Raw genomic sequence first — 21139 nt, 5'->3', positions numbered from 1 at the left:
GAGGTCATTTTAAAATGATATTTTGACAAAATGACAATGTTTTTTAACCTTGGATGGATTTAAACCTATTGTACAGGACTTATAAACAGTGATAGGAAGCTTAGAATTTTCATCTTACTGGCTCTTTAAAAAAAAACTCACCTTAGCAAGGAGTCTGAGCTGAAAAAAAAAAACAGAGGGCTTGACATATGCAGCCAGAAGACCCAGTACTTACTGTATTTTGCCAGATACAATTAAATAACTGAACACAATTGCCTCTGTCTTAGTCTCATTGAGACTAATCAATTGATTAAAAACAACTTTCTTCAACCTGACAGGTTATGTTCTGGGTTAGAGATCTCAAACTGAAGTTGAACCAATCAGATGTGAGAAAAGTGACACAAAGACACAAAGTCACTCCCCCAGTTTATCTTTATCCAAATTAAAGGTCACTAATGCTTAAAAAAAAAGAAGTCTGGCTTTAATGATAAATACTGAGTCATTTTATGATTTATGTAATTATTATCATTCATATTATTTTTATTTATCTATTGCACACAAGCAACTTTTGTTTAACAGTTATTATAAATTGTTTATTTTGAATAAATATTAATGTATACAGATCATGTAATATAAATAAGCTGTAGTATCAATAGATTGCACTATTTAAAAAATAAAAAATCTGACCTTACATGTTCGAGCCTCTATCGATATATATTTTCAAATGTATAAACTAACTTAACAAGTTCTCTGAATTTGTTCAGCTACCATCATGGTACAGGCCCCTGGACAGCCCTGTTTTATAGTTTTGATGTGTTAACTATGATTCTACCATGGGCGTAGGTTTGGTCTCAGCTTTGGTGGGGACACCACAGGACACCACAGGACACCATCCCCCCCCACCCAGACCCCCCCCCCCCCCTCCGACTGTTGGCAATACAGAATATCACAATACAGAAGTGAATCTACTTCATCTCATTATATTGTGCCCTGACCCCGATATACCATCCTGTATACTGTCCCTAAAGAGCTAGTATAACTGTATAATCTCAAAAATGCACTCTCAAAAAATAAAAATAAAAACCTGAGACTAAACAACCAAACGTTTCATTAACATAAATTATTATGTACATTAGTATTTACACTAACAAAAAATACTCTGCCACAAGGAAACAAATCTAAATAAATAAATATAAATATTATATAAATATATTATTTCTTCTTGTGTGGCATCTACAAAGTACAAAAAGGGGCAAAAAACTGAATATTAAAATGTTTTTACTGGCCTTTGTATGTGGCACAGAGACAGCCCTGGTAGCTTACCGTCGGCCGTCGTCAACATGCGCGCGCACACACACACACACACACACACACACACACACACACACACACACACATCAGCCGCTCGCTGCTAGTGCAAGCACAAAAGTAGTCCCGGCCCGCGCGTGTAGCCTGTCAGATATCCCGCCGCCCATCAAATTACAGCGTTTCTTGTACTGTCGTCGTGGCCGTTAGAATCGATCCAAATAGCAGTGCAAAGATACAAATAGCAGTTTAAAGGAGCTTGCTAAATATTGGTGGGGACAAATCTGTCATCTCAAAATATTGATAGGGACTAGTACCTAGCATCCCCCCCTAAACCTACGCCCATGGATTCTACTATGTGGGAAATATTAGTAATATAAATGACAAAGAAAGAGTCAATATTTTTTATAATTGTCGCAGATTTTGGGCTTGGTCTCAGTTCCCGAAAATGGAATGATCAGCCTTGCATTCTCATCATGACCGATTCACAAGAGGTATATTGGATAAATGAACTGAAAGTGGAACAAATCCGTGCTACTCCTTTGGACTATGCAGCGCAGACTGTTTATCTGCTCAGGCTGGAGCCGTGGGGATACCAATATGTAGCATTTGGACCAATCAAACACACAACTAATTGTAACATTTAACAAATAATATTTAACGCCTCCTCATCTAACCAAAGGGTCTATGGACCCTTCCCCCAAAAGGAAGCTATCACCTCAAAATGGACAGAACAGGCCTCTGGATCCCTAGCAACCAAAGGCCCACTATCTGATAACACTAGATTTATGACGCCCAGGAATGTGGCTGAGCAACTCTTAAATCAAGTCTCTCAGAAACGGACACATATGCACTATCTCTCTCTAATTAATAAAGGGCACACTTCTCTAATTAATTCATAGAAAAACCTTTCTTTGAATTAAATCACATATGCTTTATTGCATCGTGTATGCTGTTCCTGTACTTGCATATTGTGTATTGTATATGTTGCATACATGCTTATGATGGATCACTAGTTAAAATAACATTACCTATATGATGTTTGGTATCTATGAGTTCGTATTTTCATGATCTAAATGAGTGTATATTATATTTTGATGCCTATGCACCACATTCGTTTTATAAGAATCTTAAAGATTCTTCTCTTGAATTGCATATAGAAAGACACCAGACTAAACACAAAGAGTTGAAAAACTTCCCTCCAAAAGGTACCACTCCTCATTGGCTTACTCAAATCCTGAGGGTGGGACATCACCCCCCAATATAGATCACTGCTCACCAGATCAGGGTGGTTCTTTTAGATTCAGGAATTCCAGGAGAAGATGCTGAGCTAAGAGCCTTAAAAACCACACTAAGCTTGTGCCAGGCTTCTCCCTTGACTATTCATTCATCAAGATTCTCTGATTCGAACTGGTCTCATCAATTCACTTCCAGAGACCAACTGGAGCCCCAAAGTGCATCAGGATTCATTATCAAACAGGAGAGACTTGCAATTACCAAACTTAGTCTTATTAAATGATACGCAGGGTGTCCGAGTGGTTGTAAAAGGTAGTAAATGAAATTAGCCAAAATTAAGGGCATTAAAAAGTATCGGCTCGAGCTGGAGCCATGGGCTGATCTCACAGCGCTCGGAGATACAGTGAAGAAAGCAGTCGAATTCGCCACAGAATCAATAACATCTCTGTGAAATCTTGTGAGAAGCATTCAAATTCAGTGAAGAAGCTACAGATATCAGAACAAACGCTACTGATGTGGAAACCAGGAAAAACATTGTACATTGACCATGGATTAAACCGTAAACTACAGGGACAACTTGTGGAAGAAATGGTTTAATGTTTTCGAGTGATTTTAAATGCTTCACACAAATTTTCCCAGCACTTCAATGCTTAAAGTATTACCACATTTAAAAGTTATTTTTAATGTGAAGATGTTTGTTAATCTTTAATAGGTTTCCCCCATGTATAAAACTAAAAGTTTTATAATGTAGGAAAGCAAACGATTATTAAAAAAAAAAAAAAAAAAATTGGTCATTATATATATATATATATATATATATATATATATATATATATATATATATATATATATATATTAAATGTAAAAGCTACTAGATGGCTGCAGAGAAATACTTATAGGTCATTTTCACTCCCTAATATAGCCTATATATTTTTGTATTCATTAAATAATATTTAGACATTATGAATGACAGTAATAAAAGTACATTTTATCAGATGTAATATATTTATTAAATCTGTAAGACATCTGCTAAAGATCTGGGAATCATCTGCTGTGTACTCTGATAAACATCTCAGAAGCAGTTTTACATGCATTCTAATAAATGTCTATTTGACATCTGACAGGAAACATAGACGTACTGCAGATGAACAAGCACTCTTAAAAATACATCTTGAATAAATCTCAGAGATGTACATGTGCGATTAACGTGCTTTACTCTCAGGTGCTGGTGCGACCTTCTGTAGAACTTAATGGCACTAGTGCTGGTCAAGTCAAGTCACCTTTATTTATATAGCACTTTAAACAAAATACATTGCGTCAAAGCATCTGAACAACATTCATTAGGAAAACAGTGTGTCAATACTGCAAAATGACATTGAGTCATTGATGAATTCAGTGATGTCATCTCTGTACAGTTTAAATAATGTTTGTGCATTTATTTGCAATCAAGTCAACAATATCGATGTAGATGAAGTGACCCCAACTAAGCAAGCCAGAGGTGACAGCGGCAAGGAACCGAAACTCCATCGGTGACAGAATGGAGAAAACCTTGGGAGAAACCAGACTCAGTTGAGGGGCCAGTTCTCCTCTGGCCAGACGAAACCAGTAGTTCAATTCCAGGCTGCAGCAAAGTCAGATTGTGCAGAAGAATCATCTGTTTCCTGTGGTCTTGTCCTGGTGCTCCTCTGAGACAAGGTTTTACAGGGGATCTGTATCAGGGGCTTTAGTTGTCCTGGTCTCCGCTAACTTTCAGGGCTTTAGAGGTCCTTTCTAGGTGCTGATCCACCATCTGGTCTGGATACGTACTGGATAAGGGTGACTGCAGTGACTCTCTGGTCTGGATACAGATTGGATCTGGTGGCTACGGTTACCTCGGAATAAGAGAGAAACAGACAAATATTAGCGTAGATGCCATTCTTCTAATCATGTACCAAGTACATTGGGTGTTATGGGAAGTGTTCCCGGTTCCAGTTTACCTAATTAATGCAGCCTAAAAATCCTTTAATGGATTTGGATATTAAAAGCATATTAGTATGTTATGTGTAAGCCAGGTTAAAGAGATGGGTCTTTAATCTAGATTTAAACTGCAAGAGTTTAAATATAAACTCTTACACCTCCCGAACAATGTTAGGTAGATTATTCCAGAGTTTAGGTGCCAAATAGGAATAGGATCTGCCTCCCGCAGTTGATTTTTATATTCTAGGTATTATCAAATTGCCTGAGTTTTGAGAACGTAGCGGACGTAGAGGATTATAATGTAAAAGGAGCTCATTCAAATACTGAGGTGCTAAACCATTTAGGGCTTTATAACTAATGAGCAATATTCGATGTTTGATAGGGAGCCAGTGCAGTGTTGAGAGGACTGGGCTAATATGGTCATACTTCCTGGTTCTAGTAAGAACTCTTGCTGCTGCATTTTGGACTGTAGTTTGTTTACTAAGCATGCAGAACAACGACCCAATAAAGCATTACAATAATCTAATCTTGCGGTCATAAATGCATGGATTAACATTCCTGCATTTGACATTGAGAGCATAGGCCGTAATTTAGATATATTTTTGGGATGGAAAAATGCAGTTTTACAAATGCTAGAAACGTGGCTTTTTTAGGAAAGATTGGGTTCAAATAGCACACCTAGGTTCCTTACTGATGACGAAGAACTGACAGAGCAGCCATCAAGTCTTAGAAAGTGTTCTAGGTTATTACATGCAGAGTTTTTAGGTCCTATAATTAACACCTCTGTTTTCTCAGAATTTAGCAGTAAGAAATTACTCGTCATCCAGTTTTTTATCGACTATGCATTCCATTAGTTTTTCAAATTGGTGTGTTTCACCGATTATAGAGCTGAGTATCTTCAGCATAACAGTGAAAGCTAACACCATGTTTCCTGATGATATCTCCCAAGGGTAACATATAAAGCGTGAAGAGTAGAGGCCCTAGTACTGAGCCTTGAGGTACTCCATACTGCACTTGTGACCGATATGATACATCTTTATTCACTGCTACGAACTGATGGCGGTCATATTAGTACGATTTAAACCATGCTAATGCCAACAAAGTGTTCAAGTCTATGCAAAAGAATGTGCTCAATTGTGTCAAACGCAGCACTAAGATCCAATAAAACAAATAGAGAGATACAACCACGATCAGATGATAAGAGCAGGTCATTTGTAACTCTAAGGAGAGCAGTCTCCGTACTATGATACAGTCTAAATCCTGACTGGAAATCCTCACATATACCATTTTTCTCTAAGAAGGAATATAATTGTGAGGATACCAACTTTTCTAGTATCTTGGACAAAAAAGGGAGATTTGAGATTGGTCTATAATTAACTAATTCTTTTGGGTCAGGTTGTGGGTTTTTTGATGAGAGGCTTAATAACAGCCAGTTTGAAGGTTTTGGGGACATATCCTAATGACAATGAGGAATTAATAATAGTCAGAAGAGGATCTATGACTTCTGGAAGCACCTCTTTTAGGAGCTTAGATGGTATAGGGTCTAATCGTAAAAGTAAAAGTCGTAAAAGTTATAATCGTAACATTTTCCTCCATACTGAAGTCCCAGATAGCCAGACAATGAAAATATATAAAAAATATCTAAAAATTATTTGTGTTTGGGACGCTGTGAGCACGGAGACTGTAGTGTATACCGTAAGTTTGAAAGCGTTTAGCTTAAATTATTAATATGAATAAACAGTGCTCATAAACGGCTGCTGAGGTCATATTCTCAAGTGAAGCGAGTTGAGGCTTGGACCCGGAAACAGCGCTTCTTACGTCATCACTTAACAACCAAATAGTGCACTTTCTGATGCGATACTGTAGCTGATGGCTGAATGGTTACAATTTTATATCTAATAGTATCAATTTTAGAAGTAAAATAGTTCATAAAGTCACTACTTCTGTGATGTTGGGAAATGTCAACACTTGAGGCTTTATTTTTCGTTAATTTAGCCACTGTATTGAATAAATACCTGGGGTTATGTATGTTTTCTTCTAAAAGATAGGTTTCTTTCCCGCCAAGCAATACGAAAATACAAATGAATAATAAAAAAAGAAATGCTGGTGTCCTCAAACGTTAGTCTGGAGACCTTTAGTGGTTCTCGAAGTCAGAAAAGTCATAACAGTGTTTTTTTTTTTTTTTGTTTGTTTTTTAGAAAGTAAAAATGCACAAAGTTTCCCGTGAGGGTTAGGTGTAGAGTTGGTGAAGGCTGATAGTATACAGTTTCTACAGTAGAAAAACCATTACGCCTATGAGATGTCCCCACTTTTCACAAAAACAAACGTGTGTGTGTGTATGTTACACTAGTTTAAAGGGTTAGTTCACCCAAAAATGAAAATTATGTCATTAATAACTCACCCTCACGTCGTTCCAAACCCATAAGACCTCCGTTTATCTTCGGAACACAATTTAAGATATTTTAGATTTAGTACGAGAGTTTTCTGTCCAATGTACAATGTATGTACGGTAAACTGTCCATGTCCAGAAAGGTAAGAAAAAAATCATCAAAGTAGTCCATGTGACATCAGAGGGTCAGTTACAATTTGTTGAAGCATCAGAAATACATTTTGGTCAAAAAATGTGTCTTCTCTTCCAGGGTCTGTTGTGAACGTGTTCACTGCAGTGTAGTGATGTCCGGTTCGCGAACGAATCATTTGATTTAACCGGTTTTTCTTGAACCAGTTCACCAAATCGAACAGAAACGGTTAAAACTGTTTGCATCTCCAATAAGCATTAATCCACAAATGTCTTAAGCTGTTAACTTTTTTAAACGTAGCTGACACTCCCTCTGAGTTCAAACAAACCAATATCCCAGAGTAATTAATTTACTCAAACTGTACACTGACTGAACTGCTGTGAAGAGAGAACTGAAGATGAACACCGAGCTAGATAACGAACGAAAGATTGACTCCTTCTCGAGTCAAGAACGTTTGCATCAGTTTTTGGATCACGTAGTGATGGGAAGTTTGGTTCTTTTCGGCGAACTGGCTCTTTCGGACCGTTCGATTCAATAAACCAGTTGAAACTGCTCAATGTAAAGATGTCATTGGCGATGATTGGCCTTCATTCAAGCCTCTGGTTTACCCGCGCTCATAACATTAGCACGGAATCAGTTCAGAATCAATCACCAAAAGAAACCGTTTGGTTCAGACGCGCTGTGTGTCAGTCTGCTTCACGCTGAATCACGCATGTGCAGTATCATCAGCTCCTCGGTTCTCGAATCGGACAGGTCCGACAGAAACTGTTCTTGACTCGAGAACGAGTCAATCTTTCGTTCGTTATCTGGCTCGGTGTTCATCTTCAATTCTCTCTTCACAGCAGTTCAGTCAGTGTACTGTTTGAGCACATGAATTACTCTGGGATATTGGTTTGTTTTAATTCAGAGGGAGTGTCAGCCACGTTAAAAAATTTAACAGCTTAAGTAATTTGTGGATTAATGCTTATTGGAGACGTGAACCGTTTCAAACGATTCAGTTCGATTTGGTGAACTGGTTCAAAAAGATCCGGTTAAATCGAATGATTCGTTCGCGAACCGTACATCACTAAACTGCTTTGTTTTGAACTCTCTCTCACAACAGACCCGGAAGAGAAGACAATGCTGAATAAAGTCGTAGTTTTTGGTATGTTTGGACTAAAATGTATTTTCGATGCTTCAACAAATTCTAACTGACCCTCTGATGTCACATGGACTACTTTGATGATGTTTTTATCACCTTTTTGGACATTGACCCTTTACCGTGCATACATTTTCAATGGAGGGACAGAAAGCTCTCGGACTAAATCTAAAATATCTTAAACTCTGTTCCGAAGATAAAAAGAGGTCTTACGGGTTTGGAACAACATGAGGGTGAGTTATTAATGACATAATTTTCATTTTTGGCGGAACTAACCCTTTAAACTAGTGTAACATATACACACACACACACGTTTGTTTTTGTGAAAAGTGGGGACATTTCATAGGCGTAATGGTTTTTCTACTGTAGAAACTGTATACTATCAGCCTTCACCAAGTGTTTATGTAGTTAATAAAGTCTTATTTGTATCAAACTTGAGGTTGTTCATTGTTTGCTCATAACTGAAGTCCCTAATCATACAGATTTTAGCTACATGCTCTGAGCAGTATTGTACAGTAAGAAAGTTATTTTCCTTAACCAGAATATCACACTCTTAGAATTGAAAGAGAGTTGACATGGAGAGGTCAAGTAAAAACTTACAGCAGATCTAAATATTTATAATTTATCATAACTAGTTATGATTGATTATTCATTTTTCCCCTTGAGCTGATTCGTAATAAATATCCACAGCGCTGGGAGATACAATACAGTGAATAAAGTAGTTGAATTCGCTCTCGTGAGAAGCATTTAAATTTAGCGCAGAATTATGTTGAAGCTAAAGATATCAGAACAACCGCCACTGATGTGGAAACCAGGAAAAACGTTCTTCAATAAACACAAATCACCACTACCATTCAGTATGGATTAACATAACTACAGGAACAACTTGTGGCAGAAATGGTCTAATGTTTTAAATTTGTATTTATTAAATTATATTTAGACATTGTGAAAGACCGTAATAAAAGTTCATTATTTGCATCTAAACTACCCAGACAGCACAAGTACATCTGTAAGACATCTGTGGTGTACTCTTATATCGTCTCAGAAGCAGTTTTACAAGCATTCCAATAAATGCTTATTTGACACCTGACAGGAAGCATCTTAGAGACGAATGAGCAAGCACTATTAAAAATACAGCTTGCATATGTAAATGCCGACATCAGATAGACATCTCTGAGATTTATATGTGTGATTATGGTGAGTGCTTTACTGTCAGGTGCTGGTCCCACCTTCTGTAGAACTTAATGGCACTGGTTTCCTTAAATGTTAGTCTGGAGCCTTACAATGTTTCTCTAAGTCAGAAAAGTCATAACGTTGTTAGAAGAATGTTGTCTGTGTGTTATATTTTCACCTGTAAAACAAAAAGAAATGAAAATTTCACTGCAAATTTTGAGAATTTTAGGCCTGAAATCCTAGAAATCCTGGAGGGACTGAATAGTAGATTTGTCCAAATGTTTGACTGGTAGTGTAATGAAATAAAAGTATCATTAAAAAGAGATCAAATATGTAACTTGCTCCTTTTTTTTTTAGACTGCCAGAAATTGACTCTGCGCTGGAGGTTTTGTCTGATATTCTACAGCAACTGAGCAATCAGAAGAGTTCAATAGAAGAAGTGATTCATGCAACTTTTGAGGAGCTTCAGAAGACCCTAAACGTACGCAAAAGTGTTCTGCTGATGGAGCTGGAGGTCAACTACGGACTCAAACAGAAGGCTAGTACACTTTTCTACAGGCTATAACTTTTGTTGTTATTGTTAGAAAACAGGCTTTTTCTTCAAACATTTATCAAGATATTTAGCCTTTTGTTTTGTTTTCAACATCAGCCTATATATTATATTATATTTATTAGTTATAGTATCAACAGATTCAGATTTAACTACCCCTAAATGTTGCATAAAATCTAGTAAATTGTGAGTGGCTGTTTTATAAGCCTTCCTCTTCCTGTCTAATTAAGCAGTTCTTGACTGGAACAAGTTGCAAAGCAGACCAGACTTTATTTCCTGGACTGTTATTTTACACCCATCCATCTTGGCTTGGTGAATGGTTAAACCAATCAATAACTGTAGCATATGCTTCTGTGAGGGTCTGACATCAGTCCTGGCAGCTGGCAGTGCGTCACATGGGAATGATTCATCTGGGAGAACCAGACCAACTACAAAATCACCTGATCCCTTAAACACGAAGTAAACAAAGGCAGCACAGCTAGTCCCTAACAAGCACACGTAGTTTGAGGCTTTGTAATGGAAGAGGACTGTGATAAACAAGTTGAGGTGAGGTAGGATTCTGAATTCAGTTTTCTTTATGGAGTTTTGTTTTCAGCCTTTGAGAATCAAACTGTTTGTGTCAAGCTTTTTTCTCATGATGTTTTTATGATGGTTGTGGTTGATGATTGAACATACTCCAAATGTAAGTGATGTTATTTGTGTGTGGATCATTGATTTATCAAAGCATGGATCTGTCAAGGCGTTTAGTGCATTTGGTCCTTAACCATTGTCACTGTCATTCTGTGATGACTGATGTTATCTGACCGCTTTTTTATAAATGGCAGATTCGGTAACTGAAGACCTGAGTGTGCATGTCAGGAATTGTTGTTTCTTTAGAGGTGACTGTTATGTTATCCAGTACATTCTTTTAGCCCTGATTAAATTATAATATTTCTTTAACACATACAGTGGGGTCCGCTAGTTCAGATGATTTTTTTAAGTACTTAAACACCTAAATTTTTTAATGTTTTTGAAAATCTTATGTTCACCAATGATGCATTCATTTGGGGAATAATTCAGTAAAAACCGTAATATTGTGAAAAATCACTACTGTTTAACTGTTTTGTTAAATGTTTCGTATTTTAAAATGTAATTTATTCTTGTGATGGCAAAGCTGAATTTTCAGCAGTCATTACTCCAGTATTTAGTATCAAATAATTCTTCAGAAATCATTCTAATATAAAAATGTATATTAATGAAAATATATAAATCATATTATATAATGTGTTAAATTGATTTTAAATTAAAGATTTAAAAAATATTTTTATTGCAATATAGTATTTAATTTTCATAGAAATATGCTCCCTATATAAATCATTACTATATAGTATTTGATTCTGTAAAATAAAGTTGAGTTTCTACAAATTATATTGTCAGCATAAATGCATTCAGCATAAATGCAAAATTCACAGAATGTTAAATCAAGTATATCAAGGAGTTTTATAGAAAACCTGAACATCATGTTGTCCAGCTTAATTTGAGAATGTTCCAGCATCTTGTGCTTTACCCTCTATAGAAAGGATTTAAAGGAATAGTTCACCCAAAAAAATTTATTCTGTCATGTCATTCCAAACCCAATAAGACCGTGATTTCTCTTTGGAACTCAAATTAAGATATTTTGATGAAATCCAAGAGCTTTCTGACTCTGCATAGGCGGCAATGCAACTGAAATGTTCCCAGGCCCAGAAACCAAGTAAGGACATTGAGAAAATAGTCCATGTGGCATCAGTGGTTCAAAACGTAATTTTACAAAGCTATATTATAGATAGAATACTTTTTGTGTATTAAACAATTTGTTGCATTTGATTAGTGATATAGAAAAACATTTAGCTTGTCTATCATTTCTAAACTTAAAATTTTCATTGGATGTTGGTCTCTGTTGTATGTATAATCTATGTGTGCTTCAGTCTGTGTGTAATTATTTATACATGTATGTTTATGAATATCTGTCACTGCAGGTGTTGCAAGCCCAGCTGGAGTCGTTGCTGCAGGGACAGGAGGGAATTCGCAGCAGCTGCAGTTTCACAGAGCAGGCTCTTAATCACGGCTCGGAAGCTGAAGTCCTATTGGTCAAGAAGCAGATGAGTGAGCGTCTTGATGAGCTGGCAAGTCAGGAGCTCCCACTTCGGCCGGAGGAGAACAGCCAGCTGGACTTCTTGGTGGAGACCGACGGTCTTCGCAAATCCATCCACAACCTCGGTGCTATAATAACCACCAATGCTGTTGCTGCAGAAACTGTTGCGACCGGTGAAGGCCTGAGGCATTGTATCGTGGGGCAGCCTACTTCTGTGACCATAACAACAAAAGACAGAGACGGCGGACTGTGCCGGACAGGAAATGCTCTGCTAATAGCTGATCTTTCTGCCTCTGATGGCACCGTAGTGGGGGAAGGTGAAGTCACAGATCATAAAAATGGCACTTATGAGTTTGTATACACGGTCCCGTGTGAGGGCCGCTTCACCCTCTCACTAAAGCTCTATGATCAGCATATTAGGGGCAGCCCATTCAGCATACGTGCCAACAAATTGACAGACCTCTCCCTGACTGCAGACGGAGGCAAAAAACATCTCAAATCTCCAGGAAGTAGCCATGTGAAACAGCGTGCTATCAAGCGCCCCGCCAGCATGTACAGCACGGGCAAACGGAAAGAAAACCCAATTGAAGATGACCTCATGTTTCGAATCGGTATGATGAACACGCATCGCTTTTGTAACACCAAATCAAAAACAAAAAAAATGGTACCGTATTTTCCGGACTATAAGTCGCTCTTTTTTTTCATAGTTTGGCTGGTCCTGCGACTTCTAGTCAGGTGCGACTTATTTATCAAATTTAATTTGACATGAACCGAGAGAAATGAACTAAGAGACATGAACCAAGAGAAAACATTACCGTCTACAGCCGCCAGAGGGCGCTCTATGCTGCTCAGTGTTCCTGTAGTCTACACTGAAAACATAGAGCACCCTCTCGCGGCTGTAGACGGTAATGTTTTCTCTTGGTTCTTGGATCTAAATAAATGCGACTTATAGTCCAGTGCGACTTGCGATGCAGTGCGATGTTTTTTTTCCTCATCATGACCTATTTTTGGACTGATGCAACTTATACTCAGGTGCGACTTATAGTCCGAAAAATACGGTACACTGTTTTACTGTTATCTGCTCTTGTAAAACTTTAATATATTACAATGTTTTGACCCAAACAAGGTCTTTGTCAGACAAAAAAGACATTTGTAAATATTATATAATCTATTTTAAATTAGTATATATATTAATCTATACTAATTTGTTAAGAAAAACATGAATGAATTTAGGCATCACAGTAGCATAATAAGTATGAAGGATTCTTTTCCTTTTCAAACGTTATATGAATACATAATATAGGTAGTTAATATACATAGTTATGTTTATGATGGTAACACTTTAACATGGGGCCAATTCTCAGTATTATCTAGCTGCTTATTAGCATGCATATTATTAATGTATTGGCTGTTTATTAGTACTTATAAAGCACATATTCTGCATGACCATATTCTACATCCATAATCCTACCAAATACCTACACTTAACAACTACCTTACTAACTATTAATAAGCAGCAGATTAGGAGTTTATTGAGGGGGGGGGGAAATCAGAGTTAATGGTTTTATAATAACGAGAATTGAACCTTAAAATGAAATGTGAACATTTTGATTTATGTAGTTTACTGTATATTTGTATGTATGTGTGTATGTATATAAGAAAAAAATTGCAATATATAAACATGTACATGTATTTTTTGTCCCATAGGAACTAAAGGCAGAAATAAGGGTGAATTCACCAATCTGCAGGGAGTTGCTGCTTCTTCTATTGGGAAGGTCCTGATAGCGGATAGTAATAATCAGTGTGTTCAGGTATAAAATGCTGCACCTGTTTATCACATTATAAATCATATAAAAAATAGAGAAGGTTTTTTACCATCATTCTGCAGATTGCTTGTTGCCTATTGTATTTCAATGAAACATCTGTAAGAACAGAAATTGTTTTATTTTTAGATCTTTTCAAATGATGGACTATTTAAGAGTCGTTTTGGAGTGAGGGGCCGGTCACCAGGACAACTTCAACGGCCAACTGGTGTTGCTGTGCACCCAAATGGTGACATCATCATTGCTGACTATGATAACAAATGGGTCAGCATTTTCTCCTGTGATGGCAAGTTTAAGGTAAGTTTTTTTAAATTTATGGTGCTAGAATTTATTGCAAATTATTATAATTTTTTTTTACCAAATACTTAGCATCAAAAACAAATTAACATTCTTTCATATGAAAATTCTTTCAACAGACTTGAATTGTGGTAACTTTTTTCTCTTTCTGTTCTTTTGTGTTTTATTTTCAGGCTAAAATTGGCTCAGGGAAGCTCATGGGTCCTAAGGGTGTAGCGGTTGATAGAAATGGCCACATCATTGTGGTTGACAATAAATCCTGCTGCGTCTTCATTTTTCAGCCCAATGGAAAACTTGTATCTAAGTTTGGAAACCGAGGCAACAGTGACAAGCAGTTTGCAGGTACTTACCTGGGTTATAGACAGGGGAGGTTCTAGGGTGAGTAGATATCCAGAGCTTAGGCCACAGACATCCATGTACAGTCAGTGTGTGTCAAAATACATAGGATATATACACGTATATATTTACATTGAGTAAGTGGCTTTAAAAAAGGCCAAGTATAAGCCTAATTAAACATGCAGGGTTCAATATTTTTTTGTATTTATTTCTAGAACTTACACTATTACAAAATAGAATGATACTTTTAAATGTAAAAATTAAAATGACCAGTAGATGGCGGCAAATCACTGTCCTAATAAGTGAGTCACTGAGTCATTTATTCAATCGATTCTTCTGTAGCTTCCTGACAGCCTGATGAATGAAGCTGTCATTCAGTCTGCTGGTCCTGGCCAGGAGACTCTGTAGTCTCCTCCCTGATGGCAGCAGACTGAAGAAGCTGTGTGACGGGTGGGTGGGATAACATGCAATGCAGAGGGCTTTGCAGGTGAGTCGGGTTCCATAAATGTCCTGGAGGGAGGGGAGAGAGACGACAATGATCTTCTCAGCTGCTCTCACTGTGCATTGAAGGGTCTTCTGTCAGGACACATTGCAGGTGCCATACCACACAGTGATGCAGCTAGTCAGGATGCTGTCAATGGTGCCTCTGTAGAAGGTGCACATCATTGGGGCCGGGGCTCTGGGTCTTCTTAGTTTGCGGAGGAAGTAGAGACACTGCTGTGCTTTCTTGGACAGTGCTGCAGTGTTGTCGGTCTAGGAGATGTCCTCTGTGATGTGCACACCCAGAAACTTGGTGCTGCTCACCCTCTCCACAGTCACACCGTTGATGGTCAGAGGAACATGCTAAATGTGAACTTTCCTGAAGTCTACAACAATCTTCTTTCGTATTCTCCACATTCAGAGAGAGTTTGTTGTCACTACACCACCCCGCCAGGTGGCTCACCTCGCTCCTGTAGTTTGTCTCATCTCTGTTGCTAATGAGACCCACCACAGATGTGTCATTTGCAAACTTAATAAAGAGGTTAGAGTTGTGTGACGGGGTGCAGTCGTGTGTCAGCAGAGTAAAGCGGACGGGCTCAGCACACATCCTTGGGGGTCCCTAGTGCTCAGTGTGATTGTGCTGGATGTGTTACTGTTGACCCATACTGCCTGAGGTCTCCCAGTCAGAAAGTCTAACAGCCAGTTGCACAGCGAAGTGTTGAGCCCCAGCTGGACCAGTTTGTGAATGAGCTGTTGAGGGATGATTGTGTTGAATGCTAAACTGAAGTCTATGAACAGCATTCTGACGTATGAGTCTTTTATCTCTAGATGTCAAGTCAAGTCAAGTACAATAAAAATAAAGTTAAATAAAGCAGCGCAAGGTACATGGCAGATAGAGTGCAAACCAGTGAAGTGAACAAACAGTGCAGCTAAAAAAAATAAAAAGCAAAAAAAAGCTTATTCAGTCTGATTAAAGTGGCAAAGGGCTCAAAAGCAGTTATTTTATTTAATCTGATGGATGAGGTGGTAGAATGACAGTTCCAATCAGTTCCATGGTGAATGAGGTAGTGAGCAGATCAATGCTGCACAAAGTGACTGGTGCATGTCATCGTATGTTAGTCGGGGTGGGGGGGGGGTGGTCCTTCGGTCCTTCTAATATAGTTCGGTCCTTCAGTCCCTGATGGCAGCAGACTGAAGAAGCTGTGTGACGGGTGGGTGGGATCACCTGCAATGCAGAGGGCTTTGCAGCTGAGACGGGTTCCATAAATGTCCTGGAGGGAGGGGAGAAAGACACCAATGATCTTCTCAGCTGCTCTCACTATGCGTTGCAGAGCCTTCTGTCAGGACGCATTGCAGGTGCCATACCACACAGTGATGCAGCTAGTCAGGATGCTCTCGATGGTGCCTCTGTAGAAGGTGTACATGATGGGGGCCGGAACTCTGGCTCTCCTCAGTTTGCGGAGGAAGTAGATACACTGTTGTGATTTCTTGGCCAGTGCTGCAGTGTTGATGGTCCAGGAGAGGTCCTCTGTGATGTGTGAGTGCTGAGTGGAGGGCAGTTGCGATGCCATCATCACTCGAGTGGTTAGACCGATATGCAAACTGGAAGGGGTCCTAGGAGGGGGGGAAGGGTAGATTTTATGTGGTGCAAGACTAGCCATTCAAAGCACTTTATGAGAATGGGAGTAAGTGCAACTGGGCGGTAGTCATTTAAGCAGGATGGAGACTGCTTCTTTGGGACTGGAATGATGGCGGAAGCGTTGAAGCATGTGAGACCAACAGCCTGACTAAGCGAGATGTTGAAAATGTTTGTGAAGACATCAGTGAGAGATCTGGAGATCTGGAAGAGATAAATACATTTAATAAATTTATTTATCACTAGGAACATAAAATGCAAATGCAAGTTATTTATTCATTCATTTTATTTATAAAGCACTGTACAACTGCACCTGAAGACCAAAGTTATGTACAATCAACATACAGGTACATACAATAAATAAAAAAACACAAACAATTCAAATAAAACAGATACTAGCACCACTCCTTGAAAGCTAATGAAAAGGAATAGTTTTTAACCCCAGTTTTAAAAACAGTTATTGATGCAATCTTTCTAATCTCAGATGGTAGGCTATTCCAAAGCCTTGTACCTGCAACAACTAGATAAAATATAAAGTTTTGTTTTATGTGTTCAAGGCAGTGCATGGAATGGCTCCTGTTTATTGCTTTCCAACAGTCATGCCAAAAGCACATTCGAACCACAATTCTCTTCATGTTTTAAAGGGAGATAAAGTTGTGTATCAGCGTCGTACAAATGGTAAGACATATCATATTTCTTAAAAATCAAGCCTAGAGGCAGCATGTACAAGGAAAAACATACAGGGCCAATAATAGAACCCTGAGGAGCCCACAGGTAATAGAAGCTGTAGATGAAACAAAGTCACCATACTTCACCTAGAATACTCTGTTCACAAGATAAGATTTGAACCACTTAGTCCCACGTATCCCAACTAAATGTGATAAATGCTTAAGGAGAATCCCAAGTATTGTAAAAAAAGGCTGCACTCAAGTCCAATAGTCAGAGCTGCAGAATTACCTGAATCTCTGATTATACAAAGATCATTTACAACTCTTAACAGTGTAGACTCTGTGCTGTGACCCATCCTAAAACCTGACTGAAACTTGCCTAAGACCTCATTCTTCTCTAAAAAAGACATTAACTTTGAACACTTTTTTTTTATATAAAATCTTTGAGATGCATTGTATTATTAAAAATAAATAATCCAATAATTCTTCAAATTTAATGCATTTTAGTTACATTTTTAAAATATAATCACAAATTGACAGAATATGTGATAAAAACTTTTAAAACTTCTGTATAAAATCCATATTATATCTAGGTGGACTACATATCAGAATGTGATTAATCACTCAACAGGCATACCCATGAACACTTGAAGACATCCGCACATTAAAAATGATCATTAGGATTAAAATGGACAAAGACAACATGTAAAACCATTAAAATTCAAATATATAGATATAAAACCATCTTCATATATTGAGCAGTATAAAACATGTCTTTTGTGTGACCGTGTCACACCATGAAGGCAGCAAATGGCTTTATCTGTAAGTTCATGCAGTATCTAAAATGGTTTTCCAATTGGTCAATTTTTCAACTGAAAGGCAAAGCCACATTTCATAAATGCCATATTGGGTGGGCTAATGTGATGAGGGCTTGATGTTACCAAATGCTTTATCTTTCCTTTTCATAGGTCCACACTTTGCCGCAGTGAATCAAAACAATGAAATCATTGTGACTGATTTTCATAATCATTCTGTAAAGGTAAAATACCTAATATATATTTCCATGTTCTGTTCCTCAAAGGTCATGTCCTGTCTAAATTATGTAGCCCCAATTGTGGTTAGTTTTTGAATAACAGTTTGCTCATATCTGTTCAAAGTTGACAAAAACATAAGTCTTTTTAAATAGTGATGAGTTAATGCAGATTATGTCATCAAATTGTAGGTGTTCAGTCCAGAGGGTGAGTTCCTACTGAAGTTTGGGTCAAATGGTGAAGGAAACGGTCAGTTTAATGCACCGACAGGTGTGGCAGTAGATTCCAATGGCAATATTATAGTGGCTGACTGGGGCAACAGCCGCATACAGGTAATACAGGCTTTGATTAAATATGTTTAACAATGTGATCACTTGCAGAACACGTGTCAGATAAAAAAAAAATTAACATCTTCATATCACACTTTTCTGCGGGACTCCAGGTGTTTGACAGCAGTGGATCCTTCCTGTCCTACATCAACACCTCCGCAGACCCTCTGTATGGCCCACAAGGCTTGGCTCTGACTTCAGATGGCCACATTGTGGTGGCAGACTCTGGGAACCATTGTTTTAAAGTCTACCGTTATCTACAATAGCACTCTCATCTCATCAAATAAATACTTGCACTTTTTCCTTCAAGCTGCCACCCCCTTGTGCCAAATGGGACCCTCATATTGCATTGAAGTTGTGTTGTTGTGGCTTCATTTTTGACACCTTCACCTCAGACTGAAGAACAAACTCTATACCCTGATCATGGTTTGGTTGTTGATGTTTAAAGGAATAGCACTTCCAAAAATACAAACTCTGTCATTTAGCCTCAGGTCGTCTCAAACCAATATGGATTTCTTTCTTCTGTGGGATTTGAAAGGGAATTTTCTTGAAGAATATCCTGACCTTTCTTGTGTACGTAAGTAGTTTCTCGTAACCATAAACACCATAATCATCAAAAAAAGTTCCAAGACATCATAGACATTGTGGGATGAAAAGATTCAAATCTTTTATATAAAGAAATCACCTTTTGTGCTTCATGGAAGAAAGTCAGAATGATTTGGAACAACATGAGTGTGAGTAAATGATGACAGAAATGGAATGCTCGGTTGAAAGTTATGCAGTTCTTCACCTCGGACTCAAAAACTGCTACACATTAGGGAAAACATTCATGTTTCTACTGTACAGTGTTAAAAAAAAAATATGAATGTTCAGATTATTAAAAAGGGAACTCTTCGAAGCACTGGCATGTATAATAAAAATGCAAGTAATGTTTATTCCAAACTACTATACTATACATATATGTCTGCACAACAAATAGACACAAACCCATTAAAACAAATCTCACTATGGTGGGCTAGTATCAGTAATATTTTGCCCAAGTTAGCCTGTTTAAAAGTGATGTCAGGAATATTCATAAAATATGCAAAAACATATGTTCTGCATTGCTATTGATTGTGATGTGCATAACTGTGGTTAGGACAATGTTCTTATAATGCAATTAAGTCTCTCGAATCACCCATATTATGTAAGAAGCATCACTTGATATGCTTTTTAGACCGCAACAAAATTTCCTTTATTATCACTGCACTGTTCATATAAAAATCAGCTGTGGTTATTTGTCTAAACCATAAAAGTTCACGTGTTGTTTGGTGAAACATCACATGCTCAAATCACCAGATGCACTTTGTGATTTAGCAACACAAAAAATATGTAAAGTGCTGTTATTAATAATAGCCCCGTTTAAAGATTTACTATTAGACATGCATTATTATGATTATAATTACTGATCTTCATGTGCTCTGAGAGTGGTTGTGTTGTTGAGAAACCATGTTCTGTATTCATATTCATAATGCTTAAAAAACATAAAAAAAAAGCGAAAAAGTGCCCAAGGTTCTTTTCAAGTGTATTTATGCCACACTGATAAAACTTCCTTGTCTTATGTTTGTTCTCCTGTACAGTTCGATTGTCGTACACGGGGAACTACTGCTGCTTGTTTGCACAAAATACACAATATATATATAACATGATGTACATTCCAAAATGTATTTCTCCCTATAGAATGATGGTGGAGGCTAATTAGTTTTATAAGGGTGCGTGATTTGTTTGGTGTTCGGAAACTTAAGACAAACCCTTGGTGCGCTAGAAATACGGTAAAGAAGTCACTTTGATAACACAGTTGACTATGTGCCTTAATTTCCAGTCAAGAACACCTTCCGAGCCATTCATCAATTCATGATTAATTTCATGTCCAAGTTTCCATTTGCTTAAAATTGCAAAAACTATGGAAGACAGATGAAGGCAGGGTTGATTATTATATTATATTCCATTTTCAATGTATTTTTAATATGTTAATGGTTTAGAAATCTATTTAGATTGTTTAAATTAAACAAATTCTGCCTTGCTCATGTTTTGTCAAAGATGTACACTTAAAAATGAAGGTGCTTAAAAGGTTCCTCACAATGAAGCCACTGAACAATTTTTGGTTCCACAAAGAACCATCTCTTACTTACCTTTTTATAATCTGAAGAACCTTATTCCACCAAAAAGAACCTTATGTGAAACAGAAAGGTTCTTCAGATGTTAAAGGTACTTTATGGAACCATTTACAAAAAAGGCATCATGAAGCACCTTTATTTACAAGAGTGTACCGTATTTTTCGGACTATAAGTCGCACCTGAGTATAAGTCGCATCAGTCCAAAAATATGCCATGATGAGGAAAAAAAAACATACAGTATAAGTCGCATGTATTTAGATCCAAGAACCAAGAGAAAACATTACCATCTACAGCCACAAGGGGGCGCTCTGTGCTGCTCAGTGTAGACTACAGGAGCACTGAGCAGCATAGAGCGCCCTCTCGCGGATGTAGACGGTAATGTTTTCTCTTGGTTCATTTCTCTTAGTTCATTTC

At 37.7% G+C, this 21139-nt stretch overlaps 1 protein-coding gene across 5 annotated transcripts in view; it reads left to right on the top strand.

The window, feature by feature from the left end:
* Positions 1 to 20114, top strand: part of trim2a (tripartite motif containing 2a) — a 38314-nt gene extending 18200 nt beyond the window's left edge. For 3 of the 5 annotated variants that reach the window (XM_052545876.1, XM_052545875.1, XM_052545878.1), the window contains 8 exons: positions 9664 to 9844; positions 11854 to 12580; positions 13677 to 13780; positions 13922 to 14089; positions 14263 to 14431; positions 18178 to 18248; positions 18432 to 18572; positions 18683 to 20114. In XM_052545876.1, the coding sequence (XP_052401836.1) occupies positions 9664 to 9844; positions 11854 to 12580; positions 13677 to 13780; positions 13922 to 14089; positions 14263 to 14431; positions 18178 to 18248; positions 18432 to 18572; positions 18683 to 18835 (1714 nt within the window). In that variant the 3' untranslated portion in view covers positions 18836 to 20114. The other 2 variants (XM_052545877.1, XM_052545879.1) reach the window with 2 other exon arrangements.
* Positions 20115 to 21139: the final 1025 nt, after the last annotated feature.

Source organism: Carassius gibelio, chromosome B1 (genome assembly GCF_023724105.1).
Source record: "Carassius gibelio isolate Cgi1373 ecotype wild population from Czech Republic chromosome B1, carGib1.2-hapl.c, whole genome shotgun sequence".
NCBI lineage: Eukaryota > Metazoa > Chordata > Actinopteri > Cypriniformes > Cyprinidae > Carassius > Carassius gibelio.
The sequence above is the reverse complement of the archived record's forward strand: the minus strand, read 5'-3'. Positions and strand labels throughout refer to the sequence as shown.